Raw genomic sequence first — 22055 nt, 5'->3', positions numbered from 1 at the left:
AATAGATGACAATGGTGTATTGTGGTTTGGAAAAAGGATATGTGTTCCTGAAGTGAAGGCTATTCGTGATACGATTCTGAGAGAGGCTCATGAGTCAGCATATTCCATTCACCCTGGTAGCACTAAGATGTATCTAGATCTGAAGCAGAAGTACTGGTGGTATGGTTTAAAGAGGGATGTGGCTGAATATGTTGCTTTGTGTGATACTTGTCAGCGAGTGAAAGCTGAACATTAGAGGCCAGCTGGACTGTTGCAACCAATGAAGATTCCAGAATGGAAGTGGGAAGAAGTGGGTATGGATTTTATAGTGGGGTTACCACGTACACAAAGAGGGTATGACTCAATCTGGGTGATAGTGGATCGTTTAACCAAAGTTGCTCATTTCATACCTGTCAAAACTTCATATAGTGGAGACCGACTGGCAGAGTTATACATGGAAAGAATTGTTTGTTTGCATGGAGTACCTAAGAAGATTGTGTCAGATAGGGGTACTCAATTCACATCTCACTTTTGGAAAGCAGTGCATGATTCATTGGGAACAAAGTTGAATTTCAGCACAGCATATCATCCACAGACAGATGGGCAGACTGAGAGAATCAATCAGATATTGGAGGATATGTTGAGAGCTTGTGCTTTGCAGTATGGGACTAGTTGGGACAAGAGTTTGACATATGCAGAATTCTCCTATAACAATAGCTATCAGCAAAGTCTTAAGATGGCACCGTTCGAGGCACTGTATGGTCGGAAGTACAGAACACCTTTGTTTTGGAATCAGACAGGAGAAACTCAGGTGTTTGGGACAGATGTGCTTAGACATGCAGAACAACAAGTGCGGACTATTCGGGATAACTTGAGAATTGCTCAGTCTCGTCAGAAAAGCTATGCAGACACACGTAGGAGAGAGCTGGTTTTTCAAGCAGGTGATTATGTCTACCTGAAAGTGTCACCAATGAGGAGTGTGAAGAGGTTTAATATGAAGGAAAAGTTAGCTCCAAGGTATGTTGGTCCATTTAAAGTATTAGAAAGGCGTGGAGAAGTAGCATATCAGTTGGAATTGCCTGAAAGTTTAGCGGGTGTGCACGATGTGTTCCATGTGTCACAACTTAAGAAGTGTTTGCGTGTACCTGAGGAGCAAATACCCTTGGAAGAGCTTTCTGTTAAAGGTGATCTCACTTATGAAGAATATCCGGTCAGAATATTGGAGACAGCTGAGAGAGTCACCAGAAGTCGGGTCATCAGGATGTGCAAAGTGCAGTGGAATCGGTACTCGGAAGCATAGGCAACTTGGGAAAGAGAGGATGATCTGAGGAAATCATACTCATACCTGTTTGAGTAAGCACCTTTCAATCTCGAGGACGAGATTCTTTTAAGGGGGTAGAGTTTGTAACACCCGAAATGTGAATTTCAATTAATAGGAAATTAATTTGATTTGTTTAAGAATTTTTTGTGAGCATTGAATCTAGCAAAATGAATAATTTTGTGAGAATTAAAATTCATCATAGGTTTAGCAACCTTGATTGTGCATTCATGCTGGAGCATCTTTATTTACTTGTGCTGCTGGTTTTTGTTGGAATTTATTTGCTCTCAAAATTCGATTTAAAAAGGCTTTGGAAAATTTAGAAAAAAAAAGAGAAAAAAAATAAAATCAGCTCGGCCTGGTGGCCTGCTGGCCGAGAGGCCAACCAGCCCAATCCCCACCCCCTATTTCGCTGACAGCTTGGGCCCGCGCGTCAGCTTCCTCTTCTCCACCTTCCTGCTTCCTGTTCGTAGCCGAATAGGAAACCGCCCACTGAATCCGTTCTAAAATCTCGGGATTTCCTTGCTCTTATCGCGAATCGAGACCCTATAAAGTACCCTACGATGCCCCGCGTTGTTCTTTTGCGTCTAAATTGCGAAACCGAGCCCTAGCCGCCGTCTTTCTCAGTTTGGAAATCTCGCCGAGGTCGGGGACGAACTGCCGCACGCCGCGAGCTCCGCTCCTTGCCCTTCGGTCCCAACCGAGCACCTCCTTGAACTCGCGGTGAGCTCCTCTACCCCGTGGTGTTTTCCTTTCGCGAAACGGTGCTCGGAATCGAGAAGCCTGTCGTCGCCGGCGAGGTGCGGAAGTGGCCGGTTGAAAAATGCACTTTCTCCTATTTACAAGATTGTCACTAATTTTGTTTTGCTCATAAAATATTCATTATAACTCCGTTTTTGTCCATTCAAGTTTCGTTAGATTCGTATTTCCGAGCTTTACAAGTTAGAATTATTAGTTTACTGTTTTGAAACTTTTTAATTCTGCAGTAGCATTTAATTAATTATTTCTCTATAGGAAATCTTAGAAAATTTATATCTTTCACGTTTTAATTCCGATTTTCGTGAACTTTACGTTTGTGTGATCGTAGCACTGCGTAGAATATTTTCATGAGCTTTTATATTTATTTTACCACTGTTTGGTGTAATGTTCTAATTATATCTTGTTTGCTTTGTGTATGATTGTCTCCATTGGATTGCGTGTTGTTGATTGATGATTGGGATTAGACGGTGAGCCGTATGTTGGTGACCAAGACCAAGCTTTTGAGGACCAGCAGGTTCAGGAGAGCTTTGAGCAAGGCAAGTATAACTTGGGATCATCCTTGTTACCTATTTACTATTAACTACACATATATATCATCTGCATGCTATCACCTTGTCGACCTTAGCAAAATCATAGATGATTGTTTCCTATATTCCTTGCTACTTACTTGATATGCATTTGTTGTAGATGTGCTAGTGCTTGATATAATCCATGATCTTGTAAGATGATTAATAGCTATGCAATGAACATAAAAGAATCACAAATAACTGTATGAGATCTTGTCTATAAGTGATCACCGGGACAACAGTGCAACCATGAGGGCTATAATGGCTCTGGCTTTAGCTCAGTATGAAGTACTTTTCTAGCTTGTTAGAGGTTACCCGAAAGGGCGGAGGGGCTGAACCGTTTTGGTATAGTGCGAGCCCCTGTCCCTATGTGTATAGGCTGCGCGTCATTGTGCTATTCGGAAGGGGGGTATCTATATCTGCGCGCAAAGGAAACCTTGCGGCCCTAACTTGTTAGACGAACTTTTGAAAGGCTTCATAGTGATCCCTGCCGACCTCCCTAGGAAGGGGGTTAAGAGATTAGCTACCTCGGGCGAAAGGGTAAATCATGACTCATGGGTAAAGATGTACAACCTCTGCAGAGTGCAAAACTGGTATACTAGCCGTGCTCACGGTTATGAGCGGTCTTGGGGGTTCTTGCTGCGCCGACGATGAGCTTATTAAGTTGTTATGTTCATTTGATTATCGTTTATGCTATGAATTAATTATGCTTACACTTGATCATGGGATTAATGGATTATTTATGCTACCTTGACTATTGCTATTTAATTATGAATATGCTATCTACTAGTAAAAGCTAAATGCAGTCAAACCAGTGTCAGCTATTTAAGCCTCATGAACCCCTGGTTATACTTGTTGAGTACGATATGTGCTCACTCTTGCAATTTCCCAACACCTCAGGATATGATAATGAAGATGACTGGAATGAGGATTACCGTTATGAGTACTAGGTTTGGAGTCAACCAGTCAACAGTGTCCCTGTGTGGAGCTTCCGTCGAGAGCGTTGTTTACTTTATGCTATCATTTTTGTATGAGACTATGTGATATTTTATAATCCGCTATGTAATAAACACTGCAATGGTACATTTGAGATTTGTCTACTTATGTGTGCGACTGTTCCTGGGGCACATATGAGTCTTTTATGCATCCTATTTTGTTCTTAAAATATGGGTGTGACAGTATGCATGCATACTTAACATACATATCACTCTAGATGGTCTAGTATGATCATATACTTTGTCTATATACATTTCGTTCGGTCATATACACCTTAAATCTAGAGATATATAGATGAGAGTAACTACACGCGCGTGTAAAATAAATGCGAGGGAAATTCCTTTGTACACGTACGTGTAGTTACTCTCATCTTCAATAAACTACATTGTGTATGTATTCATACTTGTTTATTGGTTTGAGTATGTTTATATACTCTAGATCTTACCACGCGAAAATTTTTCAAAAAAAAATATATTTTAAATATATTACTAAAATGCCACTACTATATTATATACAATAAGTATAACCATATACTCTATGTATGCATACATACTTAACATACATATCACTCTAGATGGTCTAGTATGATCATATACTTTATGTATATACATTTTGTTCGGTCATATATACCTTAAATCTAGAGATATATAGATGAGAGTAACTACACGCGCGTATAAAATAAACGCGTCATATATATATATATATATATATAGAACTATTACTCTGTAGCTGGCTTCAAAATAACTTATTTTGTAGCCACTTTGAGTTACAATAATTACTATATTAATTTACAAGATTATAGTAACTCCTTACTAAGTGGTTTACTATCACATTACGGTAAATATCTTCATGTGTTATAGTAACCCAACTTTCGTAAATATGTATACATATTATATATTATCGTAAGTTAGTATATAAAATTATCGTAAATGGAGGTGGCTACAGAATAACATATTTTGTAGCTAGCGACAGAGTATACTCTCCCTATATATATATATATATATATATATATATATATATATATATATATATATATATATATATATATATATATATATATATATATATCATCTAGTCATCTAGTTTATTTCAATATATGTTTGGTTAAACAATATACTTTTTATCAATAGAAGCTATACTAGCAAATATGCCCGTGCGTTGCAACGGGAGAAAAACATCAAATGGTCATAAAAAGTGATGACATAATGTTACATATCTATTTATATTTATCTTTTTTATAAAAATTAAAGTCTATAATTTATTTTATTGATAACCATGACATCTATGGTATGAGATAGTTAATATTTACAATATTATGTAGCTTGGAGACATATTTATTTAATAATAAAAAAAAAGTATTATATTAAAACATGAGAAGTTTGTTGCTAGCTTTATTTTTTTATTTAGATTAGGATTCCTATAAAATATGATATATCAGTTAAATGTATGTAGATTATAAACATATGGGCTTAAATATGATATAACAACACATCGTGCAAAGGTAGTGGAGGCATCTTTTTTATATTTGTACATACTTAAATTGATGCTAAACTATTTAGCAAGCATAAATTTAGGTAAATTAGTAAATCAGTGAGATATGTAGGAATGGTGCTAAAACTTTTACCACAAATCAAGCATCGCATTAAATAGGCTACCATAAAATTTTTATAATAATTGGAGCAAGGTAACTACAATTTCAATTTTACACTAAAAAGCATAGGCAATCATCTTCAACAAAAAATATACTAAAATTTGTGATATTTTTCTTTACTACATGGATCTGCATATGTGGACCTTAACAAATTTTGTTTTGTAATTTTTAGATTTTTCTATGAATTTCTACGCATTTATTAATTTTTAGTCGATATAAAGAATAAAAGAAAAGTAAATTAATAGGATAAACACTTTGCACCTATTTTTTGTTTACTGTATGGATCTACATATGTGGAGCTGAATAAAATTTGTTTTGTAATTTTTAGATTTTCTATGAATTACTACGTATTTATTAATTTTCAGCCCAATTAAAGAATAAAAGAAAAGAAAATTAATAGAATATAAGAGATTTTGCATTGGAAACCCTGAAAAAAATTATTTTCTTTTTACTTTTCTACGAGCGGACGGGCGAAAGGTAAAAGATTTTTTGCATTGGGAACCCTAGAAAATATTCTATTTTTTTTTCTCTCTTACAAGCTTTAAACGGACCGAGAGACCGATTCCGGGCTGGCTAGATGGGGCGGAAGAAAATTTTGGCAGACTGAAATTTTCACAATTTATTAGTAGATATAGATATATACGCATATACATATAGGCTAGCTCGAGCACAGTTGGTGATACATGCATGGGTATTGGTAGGCAGGCAGGCAGCACTAAATAAAAGTTTGAACCACTAATCTAGAAACGACTAGGTTGAACCCGGATAATCAATCCCAAATCAAGCAACCGGGCGCCATGAATGTTACACACACACATCAGTTGGTGAGGCAGGGGCTAGCTAGGTCGAACACGTACGTACGGCAGCAGCGTGCATTTAGCACCCGGCCACTGCACAGGATCGGATCGGATGGCGCGGCGGAGCCAGCAGCAGTTGCCATACAACGTACCTACGGTACGAGTAGTAGGATCGGAAGTACGTACGTGCTAGCTCGATCCCGGCCCACCGGTACGGCTGTCAATTGCATATCCAATCGATCTCTTATTGGTTGCTAAAGCTAGTCTCAATGCATGTTTTATTAGAGTATCATATATAATATTAAATAGAGTGTCACATAAGTAAAATTGCTGACTTGGTAGGATCGTTAAATGAAAGAGTTTCATCAGATGAGTGAGAAATTTCATCTCCATAAAACTTATGACTCGTTATCTAGTTTATAGTGTTGCTAACTATGTCATAAAACTATACATTCGACTGGCCTAAATGTTAGTAATTTTAATCCGGCTGTGTCCTGTTAGGTAGCGCTGTAGTACTAGCTTGCTAGCTATATAGCTCGCTATCACTCATGGTCCTTGATGCAGAGCATGCATGTTTTATTTCCCACGATTCCATTCCTACACGTACACGGATCGGACCGGAAAGAGGCCGGAAAAATTAAAAGTCACGCGCATGCATGCTTTGCTATACTAGTACTACTATAAGCTCCACGACCACGACCGATATATTGCATTGCAGCAGCTTCAGAGTGCCGTTGTAGCAGAGCCCAAGATTAATCGAGCGAACCTGATTCGGCTGCCGCCCGCCTGCTGCATTGGCATTGGCATAAAACTAATCCCCACCCCACCCACAGTGGCCATCCATCCGCATGCATGTCAACTTCCTCCCCGTCGCCCTCCCTTGGTTGGTTCCATCCAGCAGCGCCACCCCCACCCCCACCCCCTCCCCTATTTAAACCCCATGAGTGCAACCCCTCCTCCTACACAACCCATTGCATCTCCCTCCTCCCTCCCTCTCACTCTCTTTGTTTCGCCGCCCATCCGTCTCTCTCATCTCATCTCATACATACTCCAATACTCCATCAATCCATCCATCACACACCACCAGTGATCGATCACTCGACCCATAATCGATGGCGGCAGCAGCAGCAGCAGCAGCAGACGCATCATCAGCAGAAGCGCCGCCGTCGCCGCCGGCGGCGAGCCGGGTGGTGTGGGTGAACGGGCCGATCGTGGTGGGCGCGGGGCCAGCGGGTCTCTCAGTGGCGGCGTGCCTGCGCGCGCGCGGGGTTCCCTGCGTCGTGCTTGACCGCGCCGACTGCATCGCGTCGCTGTGGCAGCGCCGCACCTACGACCGGCTCCGCCTCCACCTGCCTCGCCACTTCTGCGAGCTCCCTGGCTTGCCGTTCCCCGACAACTACCCGGAGTACCCCACCAAGCGCCAGTTCGTCGACTACCTCAACGCCTACGCGGAGCAAGCGGGCGTCCAGCCGAGGTTCAACCAGGCCGTCACGTCGGCGCGCTACGACGCCGCCGCGGGGTTCTGGAGGGTGCGCGCCGACGACGTCGTCCTCGCCGAGGACGCCGCCGCCGTCGCCGCCGGCGCTACGACGACGGAGTACATCGGCCGCTGGCTCGTCGTCGCCACGGGCGAGAACGCCGAGCGCATCGTCCCGGAGTTTGAGGGCGCCGAGGACTTCGCCGGGCCTGTGTCACACGTCTCCGAGTACAAGTCCGGCGAGGCCTACCGCGGCAAGCGCGTCCTCGTCGTCGGCTGCGGCAACTCCGGCATGGAGGTCTGCCTCGACCTCTGCGACCACAATGCCCTCCCATCCATGGTCGTCAGGGACGCGGTGAGCACGACGAACGACGCACCACTACTCCTCCGTCCATGATCGATCGAACACATGAATTCTCTTTTTTTGCTGACTCGATCGATTCCTTTGTCGCCAAGAAGGTGCACGTCCTGCCGCGGGAGATGTTCGGCGTCGCCACCTTCTCCGTCGCCGTCTTCCTCCTCCGCTTCCTGCCGCTCTGGCTGGTGGACGCCATCCTCGTCCTCCTCGCGCGCCTCTTCCTCGGCGACCTCGACAAGCTCGGCATCCGCCGCCCTGCGGGGGGTCCGCTCGAGCTCAAGAACACCAGGGGAAGGACCCCCGTGCTGGACATCGGCGCGCTCGCAAGGATCCGCTCCGGACACATACAGATCGTGCCGGGGATCAAGAGGTTGTTCCGCGGCGGCGCCGAGCTCGTCGACGGCCGCCGCGTCGCTGCCGACGCCGTCATACTGGCCACCGGATACCAGAGCAACGTCCCTCAGTGGCTCAAGGTACTACAACATGTTGTTTGTTTGTTGGACACCTTGTTAACTAACTTCTTGCATGTCACATCCATAGTATTAGTGCGTGGGTGGCTCACCTTTATTTTCATCCATTCACAATAATCAATCAATATATGAAAACCTCAACTCAATTAAAGGGTTTTGATTGAAGAAAAGGAAATTTATGCTGCTAGCAACTAAGTGACTTTATAAACCATTTTTAGGCCAACTTGATAACCTAAGAGAGGTGTAGTGTATTGTATTTGTACCGAAAAGGAGGGGTTTCGCTCGCTCTAAAAAGGCTGGATAATGATGCCTAACAAAGGAGGGATTTGTTAATTTCTAATGCCAATTTGACAGTTCTAAAGCCGTTAGGTAGTACTAAAAGTGCCATCCTCCATTCCTCTAAATACTTTTTCTTGTTGTTGTTATACTATATCATAAAGTTTTTCTTTTAAAAAAAAAACAGAACTTGTACTGTCATATATCTAATTGGGCTCTCCATCTTGTGCTGCTCATCAGGGATGTGATTTCTTCACCCAAGAAGGGTACCCAAGGGTGCCGTTCCCACACGGCTGGAAGGGGGAGTCAGGGCTCTACTCTGTTGGCTTCACCAGGAGAGGCCTCTCCGGCGTCTCCTCCGACGCTGTCAAGGTTGCGCAGGACATCGCCGTGGAATGGGAGAAGCAAACCTCCACAATATGATGATGATGACGACGACGACGATAATGATGATGATGATGGATGCCCATCAACTTACCGATTGATGACCTCTCATGCATGCATGGACCTGCGAACTTCAGATATCTCGTCATCAAGCATGCTTGTCCAGCAAAAGTGCAAAACTTGACATGAATTTGGCCAAGAGTTGTCCAAGCACAAACAGATTCAGAGACAGATCATCTTGGAGCAGACAAGTTCAGGGAAACCATCCACAATAAACCAAGAAACAGAGGAGAAGCACAGCAGCGGATCCAGACTCCGGAGGTTCCGAAAACTGGAGAGCGAGAACCTCATGGTCATGGTCATGGATGCTTGGGCAATCGCAACAAGGCCGGATTGAGCGCGTCATGTGTAGAGCCCAGATTTTGCTGTACCCTTGGGCCCTTATATATGTACAGAGTGTTGTTATTATTATGTAGTAAAGTTGTGTATAGTAGTAGTACCTCTAGTGGTTGGTAGAATGTTAGCGTTGACATGCATGTGTACCATCTTGATGTTTATGTATGGAGTTGACAATGAGAATGACCTATTCTATTTAATTTTGTTTTTAAACATTACAGTAACAGCTCCAAGTTTAAGTTGTGCTGCTTTTCTATTCTATTTGGACCATGTTTCCATACTACAGTATTTGCAAACAGGAAAAAGAAACACACAGATTATTCAAGGTAGTCTTCCTAACAATAGAACTCCTAAGTCACTTTAAAAATGTCGAAACAGATTTGACACTGTTAGGATTTCATACGAATACAGCTTCTGTAAAGTATCTCGCAGGGATTGAAGCGTACTGGTCCGAAGTACACAAGTCTGTCTCTGTCCTGCCACAAAAGTTCATCAAAAGTTTTACTGCAATATGCAATAAAGCAGGATAGCAAAAAATATCATATTTTGAGCATCCAGCAGCTAGCAACATGTCATTATCTAAAAAAGGCAGCAGCATACACGTAACAAGTTAACGTGATTTCTGTCACGCACCTAACTATTCATTCATATATTGCGTTTGTGTGTTTCGTCGCATATGTCGACTCATTGAAAATTGTTACTAAAGTTCACTTTGGAAGAAAAGAGAGAGCATTGAGCTATAGAGCATAAGTTCCTGAAAGAATTTCATATGATTTTTTTTGCGTACGGTAAGAACCTATGTTTCTCCATTGCAAATGGGGACCTATATGCTGTTTTTGGTTTTACTGAAAGGAGTGGCAGGAGTTCTGCTATCCATTATTTAAAAAAAAGGGAAAAAAGGGCATACAAAGTACAACGCCCGGTCCCAAATGGTGGACTCATTGACATATATGCCGGCCGTTCTAATGATGCCTGAACTTTAACTTTGTTGTAGTGAAAGAACAGCATCATCGCCCTGGAATCCATGGATTACCTTTACATTACCTGGGGCTGCAGGGAATGAATGAGGTTCAAAACTATTCATCATTTGTGGTGGAAAGTCTAGTAAACAACATCAGGTCTCATCTATGACAGTAATAGTAATACCAATCCTGAGCAAATTGTTGAAAGACCAAATTAATGAAGAAGAGTATGTGTATTTTTGCCAAAAAAAAAGAGAATCAAATAGACCAATAACATAGATCCACCGTCTCAGCTATATAGTGCAAAAGGCTCGGGCTAGAGCTACTCAGCCTTAGCTCGCTTCAACAACCATGAGCTTGAAGACCTTTCTGAAACGAACCATGTAGACTGGGTAGTACAACAAAGTAATAAGGTAGCTCTCGTTGGGAAGTCAAGGTGGAACGGGACGGGACGGGCACAGAACGACTCTAATTTTTATTTATTAGTGGACATAGGATGGAATTGACCTATTTTTTATTTGGTTGAAGGGATACATAGAAATGGAATGGATGATGAATTTAACACCGTTAGCTATTGTTTAGTGGACCTCACTTGCTAGTTTCCTCTCTCTCTCCTTCTTCCCTGCTTTGAGCCCCAACTGCCAATTTCATTTATCTTCTTCCTCCTCTCTGCTAAACACCGTGGGAGCCCTCGCCTAAGAGTTATTATGCCAATGAGCTCATGCCCTTCACGCCCGCGCCGGTGAGCTCGCGCCCTCGCCGCCGCCTCCACCACGCGTGCACAGGAGCAGCACCCCCAACGCCCGTGAGAGAAGTCGCTGTCACGGCCCCCACGCCCGCGTAGGTAGGCCGTCCTACTGCCAGAGATGAGGAAGAATAATGTCGTCATGGGAGATAGGATCCGTGCGGAGACGGCTCGGTGGAGAACCAAGACGGCGTCGAGGTGGGATGACCTTGTCCATTGTTTTTTCTAGGACAGGGTCGCCCCCAAATCTTCGAATATTCCACGGATATGCTCTAGGTGGGATATCCTAGTTTCTTGTGACTCTTAACCAAACACTCAAAAAATGGGTTCATTCAATCCCCATCCCACCCAATCCCTCGATCCAAACATTACCTAAAGCCAATCTCAGTGGGAATTTCATAGTGTTGTTTTTCCAGGATTGTTATGCCATCTGAAATAAAATGAAACTTGAATAAAACACCCACTTTCAATGAAGAGTTTCATTCTATAGTTTTATAAGTATTTAATTTCAAAACTCATAGAGAGTTGGTAATCATATCAAGAGAGTTTATTTCTTCTCTCTTCTTAAATACACTACTATGTCATAAAAAAACTTATGTGGTAACCTATTTAATGTAAATAAAAATCGCATGAAACTCCCACTGAGACTGAACTAAGAGAAACCCCAAGGGGCACGAAAAAAAATTTGCAATGATAACTAAATCAAAAAACTGAGCTTGAACACTGCGGTTAAGAGCTAATAATTTTAGTAATTGCTAGCTCCACACTTTATGTGACCATGTTTTTCCCAAATCATGTTAAAGCCAAGCTTCAGCACCTAGTTCTCACATTGATGGAGTCGAAGGAGCCTGATCGAGGAACGTACTCAGGGGCTCTTTTGGATACACCTATTCCGCATGTGGATAGAATCCCCGTCCATCCAAATTAGACTTTGTTTGGATGTAGTCGGATTTACATCAATCTACATGTGTTGAGGTGGATTTGAGTGGAACTTGAACTAAATTTCACCCCAATTCACACCAACGCATATGGATTGAAATGAATCCGATAACATCCAAACAAGGCCTTAAGGAGTTCCTGATCAGTATGATGCATTGTTTCACATTTTTTTGTGACTATATGGTTGGCCAACCTTTTTTTTGGAAAGTATTGTTTGAAAGTATATTTACCCACTCTTTTGTGGCTAAACAAGTTTAACTTAACAGATAAATTTTTATTTGAAATGTAGCTGCCAAGTTTTTTGGAGCAAACCTGAACATAACATAATAAATCTTCGTTCAAAAAAAAACATAACGTAATAAATCTCCAAAGATAAATTCTAGCTTACAGGGTTTGATCACTGTGTAGCACTTAATAAACGGGCTAATAGTCAGCCATTTTTGCGATGATGGCAAGCCACCATTGTACGTTTAAATAAGATAGGGGGTAAATAGGCCAACGTACCAAGGGAAATAAAAGCTAGCTGCTGGCATCCCTAAGCTTGTAACGATTCCTATTTGGGCATGTTGTTGCATCGAAACGTGCACTAAACGTGTGCGAAACTGAGTCTGTACACAGTACAAAGCTCGTCGAGGCTACGGTGCAGAGCAGAGCAGAGGAGGATCGGAGGCGCCATGCTCCCTATCAGTGGCATTATGGCAGTAGACCCTTGCAGGACGCCTACAGGAAAGCGATGTGTCCGGAGCATCGGCACAGGCACAAGGCGTGCAGAGGCGCGCTCCTCCCACTCCCATCTCTCGGCGTGTCGTTTTCGGTGGCCTGGCCTGGCCACGGGAAGGATCGCCGGATTCTAGCGTCGTTTTCCGAAACATCAACACGCCTTAGCTGTGTGTGGCAATTCAATTCGGCGACTCCCATCCGGGGAGCTTTCCATTCAGCGGCCGGCCGGATACCTATGTCGACCACACCACATACATGCGCTGCCAAGGGGTCGATTACCCGGTGTCGCTGTTCAGAACAGTCAGACCGCCGTGAGATTGAATTTCCTTCGTCAATGTTCCACCAAGTTGGATTTGCCCCCCTATTCTCACCACAAGTGGCGAAGCTAGACCAAAATTTTAAGTGGACCAATCCTAGAGCAACTTGGCAGATTGATCGATTATTGAGCAATGGCCAGGAACAAAGAGAGTGCACCCTAATGTGTTAGGCTAATGGGCGCGAAGTTGGGTCATGGCTTAGCTTATCGAAATGTATCCGCTCGACCTTCTTTCTCATGATGTCACGCGACGCTGCATTAGCGTCACTCCAGGCATCACTTGAGCACCTAGGGCGCATTTGGTTGTCTACAGCAGCGCTCGGACACTATTTTTGGACACGTACCCAGGATCGGTAGAATGTAGATCGGCAAAAAAGGGTAATAGTGACTGGTCTGCAGGAGAGTTGCCGATAAGAATGGTTGCCGATGAGGAGATAGCTGAATGTGGCTAAGTCCGTGGGTGGTGATGCCGATGGCCAGTATTGATCGTTGCCGATGGGGAGTCTGCCGATGACGTGGAAGGAAGACTTGGAGGTTGCCACTTGGTCCGTGGTGGTGTCCCAGCTTGTCACGGCAGCCACTTGGTCCGTGGTGGTGTCCCAGCTTGTCACGGCAGGATAGTTTTATGTTTTCCTTAGTTGTTTAAATTGTTTTGTACACGGATTCTGTTTAAATTTGGAATTCGAATTCTAGTCGTGTCTGGTTGTAGCTCTTTGAGCAGGGTATAAATATAGACCCTAGGGCCTTGTAATCGGGACATCTATCAATCAATCAATCAAACACACGTTTTTACTCATATTCCAGCATCTACTTTTCGACGACTTCGTCATATTTTCCTTTTTACTACGAGTTCTTAGGAGTTCGTCGACTTAAGCTCGGCGTATTCTCAAGTTCCGCGTGAATACCTCTTGGCCGTGGCATCCGGGCGCATCGCTGTTGTCGGGACCAAAGTATTCGAGTTATCACCTTTGCCGATAGTAAGGTCAAATCGGCTGGCACGCCTTAACGTTTGAATCGGGTATTAGCCCTTTGTGTTTGCAGATTAGCTTTTGCATCAACACATCTTTTGTCACGCTCGGTGGGACCAGATTCAAGATCAAGATTGACATGTCGACTACTGAATTCGATCAAGAGAACGTCATCCCTGTGACGGAAGCCAATCTCAAGGATGAGTAGAAGCAAGCTATTGCAAAGGCTATGGAGGATTACAAGCAGCAATGTTTGAAGTCCTTCAGCATCAACAGGAGCGGCGAAGTAATCCAGAAGGAAGCACTGCCGATGCCTCGGCAGGTCACTTTCGACGCTAATCCTGGTAAACTTCAAGACATGGTTGATAATGCTATTAACCGTGCCTTGATCAATCAAGCTGGTGTGTTGTCCAATACGGTTTTCAATGCCGTGGCTAGAACTTTCAAAGAAGGACAATTGCCACCAAATTATACGGGCCCTACCTATCATCAGCCAGGATCGCCAGTGGTTACGGCTCCATCGGCTGCTACGGCTGCTGCAGGCACAGAAACTACTACGCCCCCAAGCACGCTAGGAGTTTCTAATGCGCAATCCATGCCGATGCCGTCCAATCCATCAACATCAGATGAGTCGATCAAGCTTACTACAGATCTATTGGCATCGGCAATGTCGGGATCTATCCCTCCTAATTGGTGGAGTTTCGGTATGCCCCCGGAATACTCGCTGAGGGCACCTGGCACATCTCAGGTAGCTGACGTGAGAGGCAAGACTCTTATGGCATCGGCACCCCCAAATATGTCAATGAATCAGAGTCCCCAGTATACTACAACCATTACTGCAAAGCCTTACACTGGGAATTCTCAAGCTCCAACGTTCCAGATGCCTAACGCGTCGGCAGATTCAATGCTGACGCAACAGAGGTTTACGACTCAGCCAGGGTATGTCAATTCAATGATGATACCCAATTATCAGTCATCGGCAGGGCCTATGCCGATGAACGCTAATAATGGATGGCTTGGGCAGCAAGTCTTTCCACAAACGCCCCAACAGAGTCATCAGGTCTACCCTGGGTTCCAGAATCAGGGATTGCCCAGCCAGTCAATGAATCTTGGGCAGCTGATCAGCGGACAGTAGATCGGCGGACAACAGATTGGCTGACAACAGTTTGGCGGTCAGCAGATCGGTGGTCAGCAAGTTGGTGGCCAATTGACCAACCCGATGTTCCATGCAGATCGTGCACCGCACAGACACGTGGAAGCTTACCAGCAGGTGCCGGATCCGCAGCCGCCTCATCGGCAAGATGTCGATGCTTATTGGGTCGATAAGATTGCTGAAGTAATGAGAGACCAATTTGGGATAAAACCCAAATTCAACACTTACTCTTATCGGACGCCGTATCCTCCCGCGTATGATTTAATCTCGCTTCCAAATCGGTATAAAGTGCCAGATTTTACTAAGTTTTCAGGGCAGGATGATACATCAACCATGGAGCATGTCAACAGGTTCATCATCCAATGTGGAGAAGCTGCTAACAGGGACGAGTTAAGGGTTCGCCTGTTCTCGTCGTCATTGTCTGGATCGGCTTTCACCTGGTTCATATCATTACCTCCCAACTTAGTGATTACTTGGGCCGATCTAGAGAAACAATTCCATAAGTACTTCTTTTCTGGGGTCCATGAGAAGAAGATCACCGATTTGGTCAAATTAAAGCAACGCAATGATGAATCGGTTGAAGATTTTGTGCAGAGAATACGGGAAGTCAAGAACAAATGCTATAGCCTGGTTCTGGATGATCGGCAGCTTGCCGATTTGGCTTTCGAGGGTTTGTTGCCACACATCAGGGACAAATATGCATCTCAGGAGTTCAAAAGTTTAAGTCATTTGGTGTAGAGAATTTCTGATCAAGATATCAAGCCTTTTGAGCCCAAGAGAGCATGGAATAAAAAGGTATCGTTTGTGGATGAAGCGGCAAGCTCGGACTCTGATGAAGAACCAGTCATCGGCTTAGCAGAATGGGTGAAGAATAAGAAGCCGATGTCTTGCCCTTTTGGGCATAAAGAGCCTGAGAAGTTCGCATTCGACATCACCAAAGCCGATAGGATATTTGACTTTCTACTTCAGGAAGGTCAGATCAAGTTGTCATCCAATCATGTGATCCCATCGGCTAAAGAATTGAAGAAGATGAAGTACTGTAAATGGCACAATGCAACTTCTCACAGCACCAATGAGTGCAAAGTTTTTAGGCAACAGCTGCAATCGGCTATAGAATCCGGGAGGATCAAATTTGATAGCTCCAAAGCTCAGAAGCCGATGAAGATTGATCAACATCCTTTCCCAACAAACATGCTGGATGCTAAGGGAAAGGCCAAGGTCTTAACATCGGAAGCAGCGGAAAGAAGTGCATCAGTGGATCCTCAGCATCAGATCACTACTGCCGATGCCAAGGGAAAAGGCTTAATCCAGGAGGGAACTAACTCAGGAAGGCCTCCCCGATCCGGTATTGTAATAACTCACAGAAGGCCTCGGGAGACTTGGCAGCAGCGTGAGGATCGGTATCGGCGCCAGCAAGAAGAGTATCATCGGGAAGAAGAAAGACGCCGACAAAAGTGGAACCGGCATAGGGATCACTAGAATTGTCCGTTCTTCATCCATTGTTGGGAGGAAAATATCAAGCTTTCTACTGTCAGAGATTGTCCTGAGTGCAACGGTTATGATCGGTATGACAGATCCGATCGGCGCTATCATAATGATGATCGGCGATTCAATAGACCGATTAAGGGGAGAGCGTTCGTTCATGATCGGCTGGGGGGCAGGCTCGGCGATCGTGTTGAATATTTTCCCTGAAACCCGGAAGAACTTGAAGAGATGGCTAATGCACGGGTTCCCGATGAGTTCATCTTCTGTAGGGATGCCAATACTTATTGGATGGAGTCAAGGGAAAATCATCGCCCATCGGTAAGGCGGCAGCAACATCCTCCATGGTGTCCAGAGGGGTTGACTAGGACGTAGAAGAGAAGGTTACAACGCGAGAGGCGAGAAGAGTTAAGCAAGGGCGAGAACTCTGGCCAGTCTGGGGATCAGCAACAATCAGATCCTAAGGGAAAAAGGTCCATCGGCAGGTGTCAACATGGTATTTATGTTGCCGATGGAATTCCTTGCGCCGTCCAGCGATGATGAGTTGGAGTTTTTCGACCAAATAGCTCAGCTGGCCCTGGATCCGATGACGGCTATCTTTGAAAAGCCTGCCGATGATGAAAGACAACATCTTAAGGCTCTGTATGTCAAGGGAAGAGTGGATGGTCAGCCAATGACCAATATTTTGATTGATGGTAGAGCTGCTATCAATATTATGCCATACGCAGTGTATCGGAAGCTTGGGAAAGGAGATCAGGACTTGACCAAGACCGATATGATGCTCAAAGATTTTGAAGGGAACGTGTCTCCAGTTAAGGGGGCAATATGCGTTGAGTTGACCATCGGCAGCAAGACCTTGCCGACGACCTTCTTCGTGATCAGTGGAAAGGGTGCTTATAACTTACTATTGGGAAGAGATTGGATTCATGCCAATTGTTGCATCCCGTCTACAATGCACCAATGCTTGGTCCAGTGGGTAGGTGACAAGATTGAGATTGTCCCGGGAGATTCTTCATATGTCATTGCATCGGCAGAGGCAGACACCTATGAAAGAACTAGGTGTATTTCGGAAGAAGTTTGGGAAAAAGATTTTCTGAAGGTTGCCGATTATGAAATTTCACCGATCCAAGCAGTTGGTTTTGATGAAGGTTTTTAATGGATAGGTTCGCCGACGATGGAAAATTAGGCCAGGGATTCACATCGGCCGATGATTTGGTAGAAGTAGATATAGGTAGTGGTGATAAGCCTAGGCCTACTTTCATTAGTGCTAAATTAAATTCTGAGTGTAAGCAACAGTTAACTAATTTGTTAAAGGAATATAAAGATTGTTTTGCTTGGGATTATACTGAGATGCCTGGTTTGGACCGATTAATTGTTGAACATCGGTTGCCTATCAAGTCTGGATTTTGGCCACATCAGCAGCCAGCTCGCCGATGTAATCCTAATATTCTTCCTGATATCAAGGCTGAAATAACCAAACTGATTGAAGCTAAATTTATTCGACAGTGTCAGTATGCCAAGTGGATTTCCAATGTGGTTCCAGTCTACAAGAAAAATGGAAAGCTTCGGGTCTGCATTGATTTCAGAAATCTTAACAAGGCTACACCGATGGATGGCTACCCGATGCCAGTTGCCGATCTGCTAGTTGATGCTACGGCTGGGCATCGGATTATCAGCTTTATGGATGGCAATGCAGGATACAATCAAATATTCATGGCTGAAGAAGATATTCCGAAGACCGCATTCAGATGTCCTGGTCGTGTTGGGTTGTTTGAGTGGATAGTCATGACTTTTGGCTTGAAGAATGCAGGTGCTACCTATCAGAGGGCTATGAATTTTATATTTCATGAGTTCAGCGGCAAGCTGGTGGAAATCTATATTGATGATGTGGTGGTTAAATATGGAGATTTCACAAAGCATCTTGCCGATTTGCGAAAGGTGTTAGAATGCACAAGGAAACATGGTTTGAAAATGAATCCCAATAAGTGTGCATTTGGTGTATCGGCGGGAGAATTTCTTGGTTTCATGGTGCATCAAAGGGGGATTGAAATTAGTCGAAGATCCATTGATGCTATCAACAAAATAGTTGCCCCTACCAACAAGACTGAGCTCCAATCTTTGATCGGCAAGGTAAATTTTATCAGAAGGTTTATATCTAATTTGTCTGGTAAAATTCGTGCTTTCAGTCCTTTGCTTAAGTTGAAAGCCGATCAAGAGTTTGTTTAGGGGAAAGAGCAACAGTTGGCCCTGGATGAAATCAAGAATTATTTGGTAAATCCTCCAGTTCTGATTCCACCTCAGCCAGGGAAACCCTTCAGATTGTATTTATCTACCGATGGGATGGTCATCGGTTCGGCTTTAATTCAAGAATTTGAAGGGAAGGAACGTGTGATTTACTATTTAAGCAGGAGGTTGATTGATGCTGAGACCAGGAATTCGGCTATTGAGAAACTGTGCTTATGCTTGTACTTCTCCTGTATTAAGCTAAGGCATTATTTGCTATCGGCCGAATGCACTGTTATTTGCAAAGATGATGTGGTCCGATACATGCTGTCTATGCCGATCATGAGTGGCAGGATCGGTAAGTGGATTTTGGCACTGTCAGAATTTGATTTGCGTTACGAATCGGTTAAAGCGGTTAAAGGACAGATTATGGCCGATTTTGTAACTCAGCATTGTGGTACAGTGGAGACTTTAGAAATTGTACCTTGGACGCTCTTCTTTGATGGATCCACATGTGACCGGGGGGCAGGAATCGGCATAGTATTAATTTCCCCTCTGGGGAGGAAGTATGAGTTTTCCTTGCCGATTGTTGCCACGTCCACAAATAATCAAGCTGAGTATCGAGCTTTGATAAAGGGTCTGGAATTGCTGAGGGAAGTTCATGCTGACGCCGTGGAAATCTTCGGGGATTCTATGCTAGTTATAAATCAATTGGCTGGAAGCTATGAATGCCGAAGTGAGGTCTTGATAACTTATTATGAGAGGAGTATGCAACTGTTGAAGGAATTCAAGGATTTCCGGTTAGAGCATGTTCCTCGATTGCATAATGAAGAGGCCAATCGGTTGGCTCAGCATGCCTCAGGATATCAGCCTATGATTAATGCAATATCGGCAATCGATGCCGATGATTGGAGAAAAGAAATCATTGATTATTTGAAGGATCCATTCAAGAAGGTTGAGAGACGAATTCGGTTTCAAGCTACCAAGTATGTGCTCCTCGAAGATGAATTATATTATCGAACAATTGATGGGGTTCTTCTCAAGTGCTTAGGTGATGATGAGGCTAAGAGTTTGATAGGGAAAATCCATGAGGGTGTGTGTGGAGCGCATCAGTCGGCGTTTAAGATGAAGTGGATAATCAAAAGAAATGGGTATTATTGGCCAACTATACTTGAGGATTGCTTTAAGTATTTCAAAGGGTGTCAAGGATGTCAGAAGTTTGGCAATGTTCAAAGGGCACCCGCATCGGCCATGAATCCTATCATCAAGCCTTGGCCGTTCCGAGGATGGGCAATTGATTTGATCGGCCAGATTTATCCACCATTTAGCAAAGGACATAAGTTTATTTTGGTTGCCACCGATTATTTCACCAAATGGGTTGAAGCTATTTCTTTGAAGAAAGTTACATCGGCCAATATGATCGATTTTGTGAAAGAGCATATCATTTACCGATTTGGAATTCCTCAAACAATTACTACCGATCAGGGTACTATGTTCACATCAGGGGAGTTTGATGAATTTGCAATCGGTATGGGGATTAAAGTATTAAATTCTTCTCCTTACTATGCTCAAGTTAATGGACAGACCGAAGCGTCTAATAAAGGAATTATCAAGCTTATTAAGCGGAAGGTTGAAGAAAACCCTAAGAGGTGGCACACGTTGCTAAACGAGGCTTTATGGTCATACCGGATGGCTTGTCATGGGTCGACTAAAGTTTCACCGTATCAGTTGGTATATGGGCATGATGCAGTGCTGCCTTGGGAAGTCAAGACTGGGTCTAGGCGACTATCTTTTCAAGATCAATTGGCTGCCGATGATTATGCTACTTTGATGACAGACGAGTTAGATGATCTAGCAGGGCATCGGCTAAGGGCTTTGATGAGTATAGAAGAGAATAAGAAGAGAGTTGCCAGATGGCATGATAAGAAAGTAAAGGCTAAAGAGTTTGCCGATGGAGATTTAGTATGGAAGCTAATCTTACCGATTGGGACTAAAATTTCAAAATTTGGGAAGTGGTCTCCCAATTGGGAGGGTTCCTATCGGATAAGTCGATATGCTCCTGGTAATGCCTATATTTTACAAACTCTCGAAGGGGTTGAATTTCCCAGAGCATTAAATGGCAAATATCTGAAGAAGTACTACCCAAGCATATGGGTCGATGCATAAGAGTTTAAGTGCCGATAACACTCCTATCGGCTGGATCAAAATGTGTCTGGGGCCGGACTTGATGTTTTAAAAGGTGTCGATAACAGTCCTATCAGCTAGACTAAATATCAGGAAGTTTGGAAAGCAGAAAGAAGCAAGTATGTTGCCGATGAAGAATTCACATGTTCAGCAACGCCTGGATCGCTGATATAGCACGCAGGCGGATCTGGTTGGCTGCTTCTATCTCTTTGATGTCTTCATCGGCAGAGCCTTCCACTGGCTTCAACTTCTTCTTCAACTGCAGCGCTTTACGGCCATGGATATTTCGCTCTTGCTCAAGGAGTTTGATCGCCTCAGGCAGCTCTTGTTGAGCCTGGGACAAGGCTTCTTCCATTTGCTTTAGCTCTGCCAACAAGGCTTCTCTTTTTGCTGACAGATCAGAGATCATGTGCTTCAATGCATCTCCTGAGGACTTCAAGGTGCCGATGTTCTTATGCTTCTCATCGGTAAGAAGCTTTTCTTTCATCATCTCCTCAGAAAGCTGAGTCTGAGCAGCTCTGTCGGCAAGACGTTGGGCAGCCCTCTGGTACTGCAGCTGACGGCTCTCTAGATGTGCGGCTTGAAAGAGAACTTCTTCAGCATCGGCGGGGATTTGGCCTCTAAGGGTCTTGAACAAAGCTTTGGCCGAATCAGAATCATCGACTAGTTGGGCTGTGTCTTGATAGAGGAGGGCCGACAATTCTTCCAATTTTGCCCTAATTTCTGCCGATGTAATGCCAACTGCCCGAGAGGAACTTGCTTCTTCACCTTCATCTTCGGAGATGTCGATGGCGAAAGAGAACAAACTATCGGGAGAGTCTTGCTCCTGAAAAAGAAATAAAATGAGTTATTTTGTGGTCAGGTATTGATAAATGATACAGACAGGAGTTGGATAACTTACTTGTTTCAGGGCAATCTCTCGCCTCTGGCTGGAAG

At 43.8% G+C, this 22055-nt stretch overlaps 1 protein-coding gene across 2 annotated transcripts; it reads left to right on the top strand.

The window, feature by feature from the left end:
* On the top strand, positions 7036 to 9647 carry LOC8059733 (probable indole-3-pyruvate monooxygenase YUCCA5). Of its 2 annotated transcripts, none has more exons than XM_002461860.2 (3): positions 7036 to 7898; positions 8003 to 8374; positions 8888 to 9647. In XM_002461860.2, exons 1-3 carry the CDS (start codon positions 7179 to 7181, stop codon positions 9068 to 9070), a joined length of 1275 nt encoding a protein of 424 aa, XP_002461905.2. In that variant the 5' UTR covers positions 7036 to 7178; the 3' UTR covers positions 9071 to 9647. The 2 variants fall into 2 exon arrangements, with proteins under 2 accessions (XP_002461905.2, XP_021308125.1); XM_021452450.1 differs by having other exon boundaries at positions 8000 to 8374.

This window comes from Sorghum bicolor, chromosome 2 (assembly GCF_000003195.3).
Source record: "Sorghum bicolor cultivar BTx623 chromosome 2, Sorghum_bicolor_NCBIv3, whole genome shotgun sequence".
In the NCBI taxonomy this organism is placed as follows: domain Eukaryota; kingdom Viridiplantae; phylum Streptophyta; class Magnoliopsida; order Poales; family Poaceae; genus Sorghum; species Sorghum bicolor.
The sequence above is the reverse complement of the archived record's forward strand: the minus strand, read 5'-3'. Positions and strand labels throughout refer to the sequence as shown.

Bases quoted from the DNA above. Each gene is read 5' to 3' on its own strand.
- LOC8059733 (XM_021452450.1), top strand. From the start codon at position 7,179: ATGGCGGCAGCAGCAGCAGCAGCAGCAGACGCATCATCAGCAGAAGCG. The intron at 7,899-7,999 runs GTGAGCACGACG...TTTGTCGCCAAG, and splicing joins CCATGGTCGTCAGGGACGCG to AAGGTGCACGTCCTGCCGCG. The intron at 8,375-8,887 runs GTACTACAACAT...GCTGCTCATCAG, and splicing joins ACGTCCCTCAGTGGCTCAAG to GGATGTGATTTCTTCACCCA.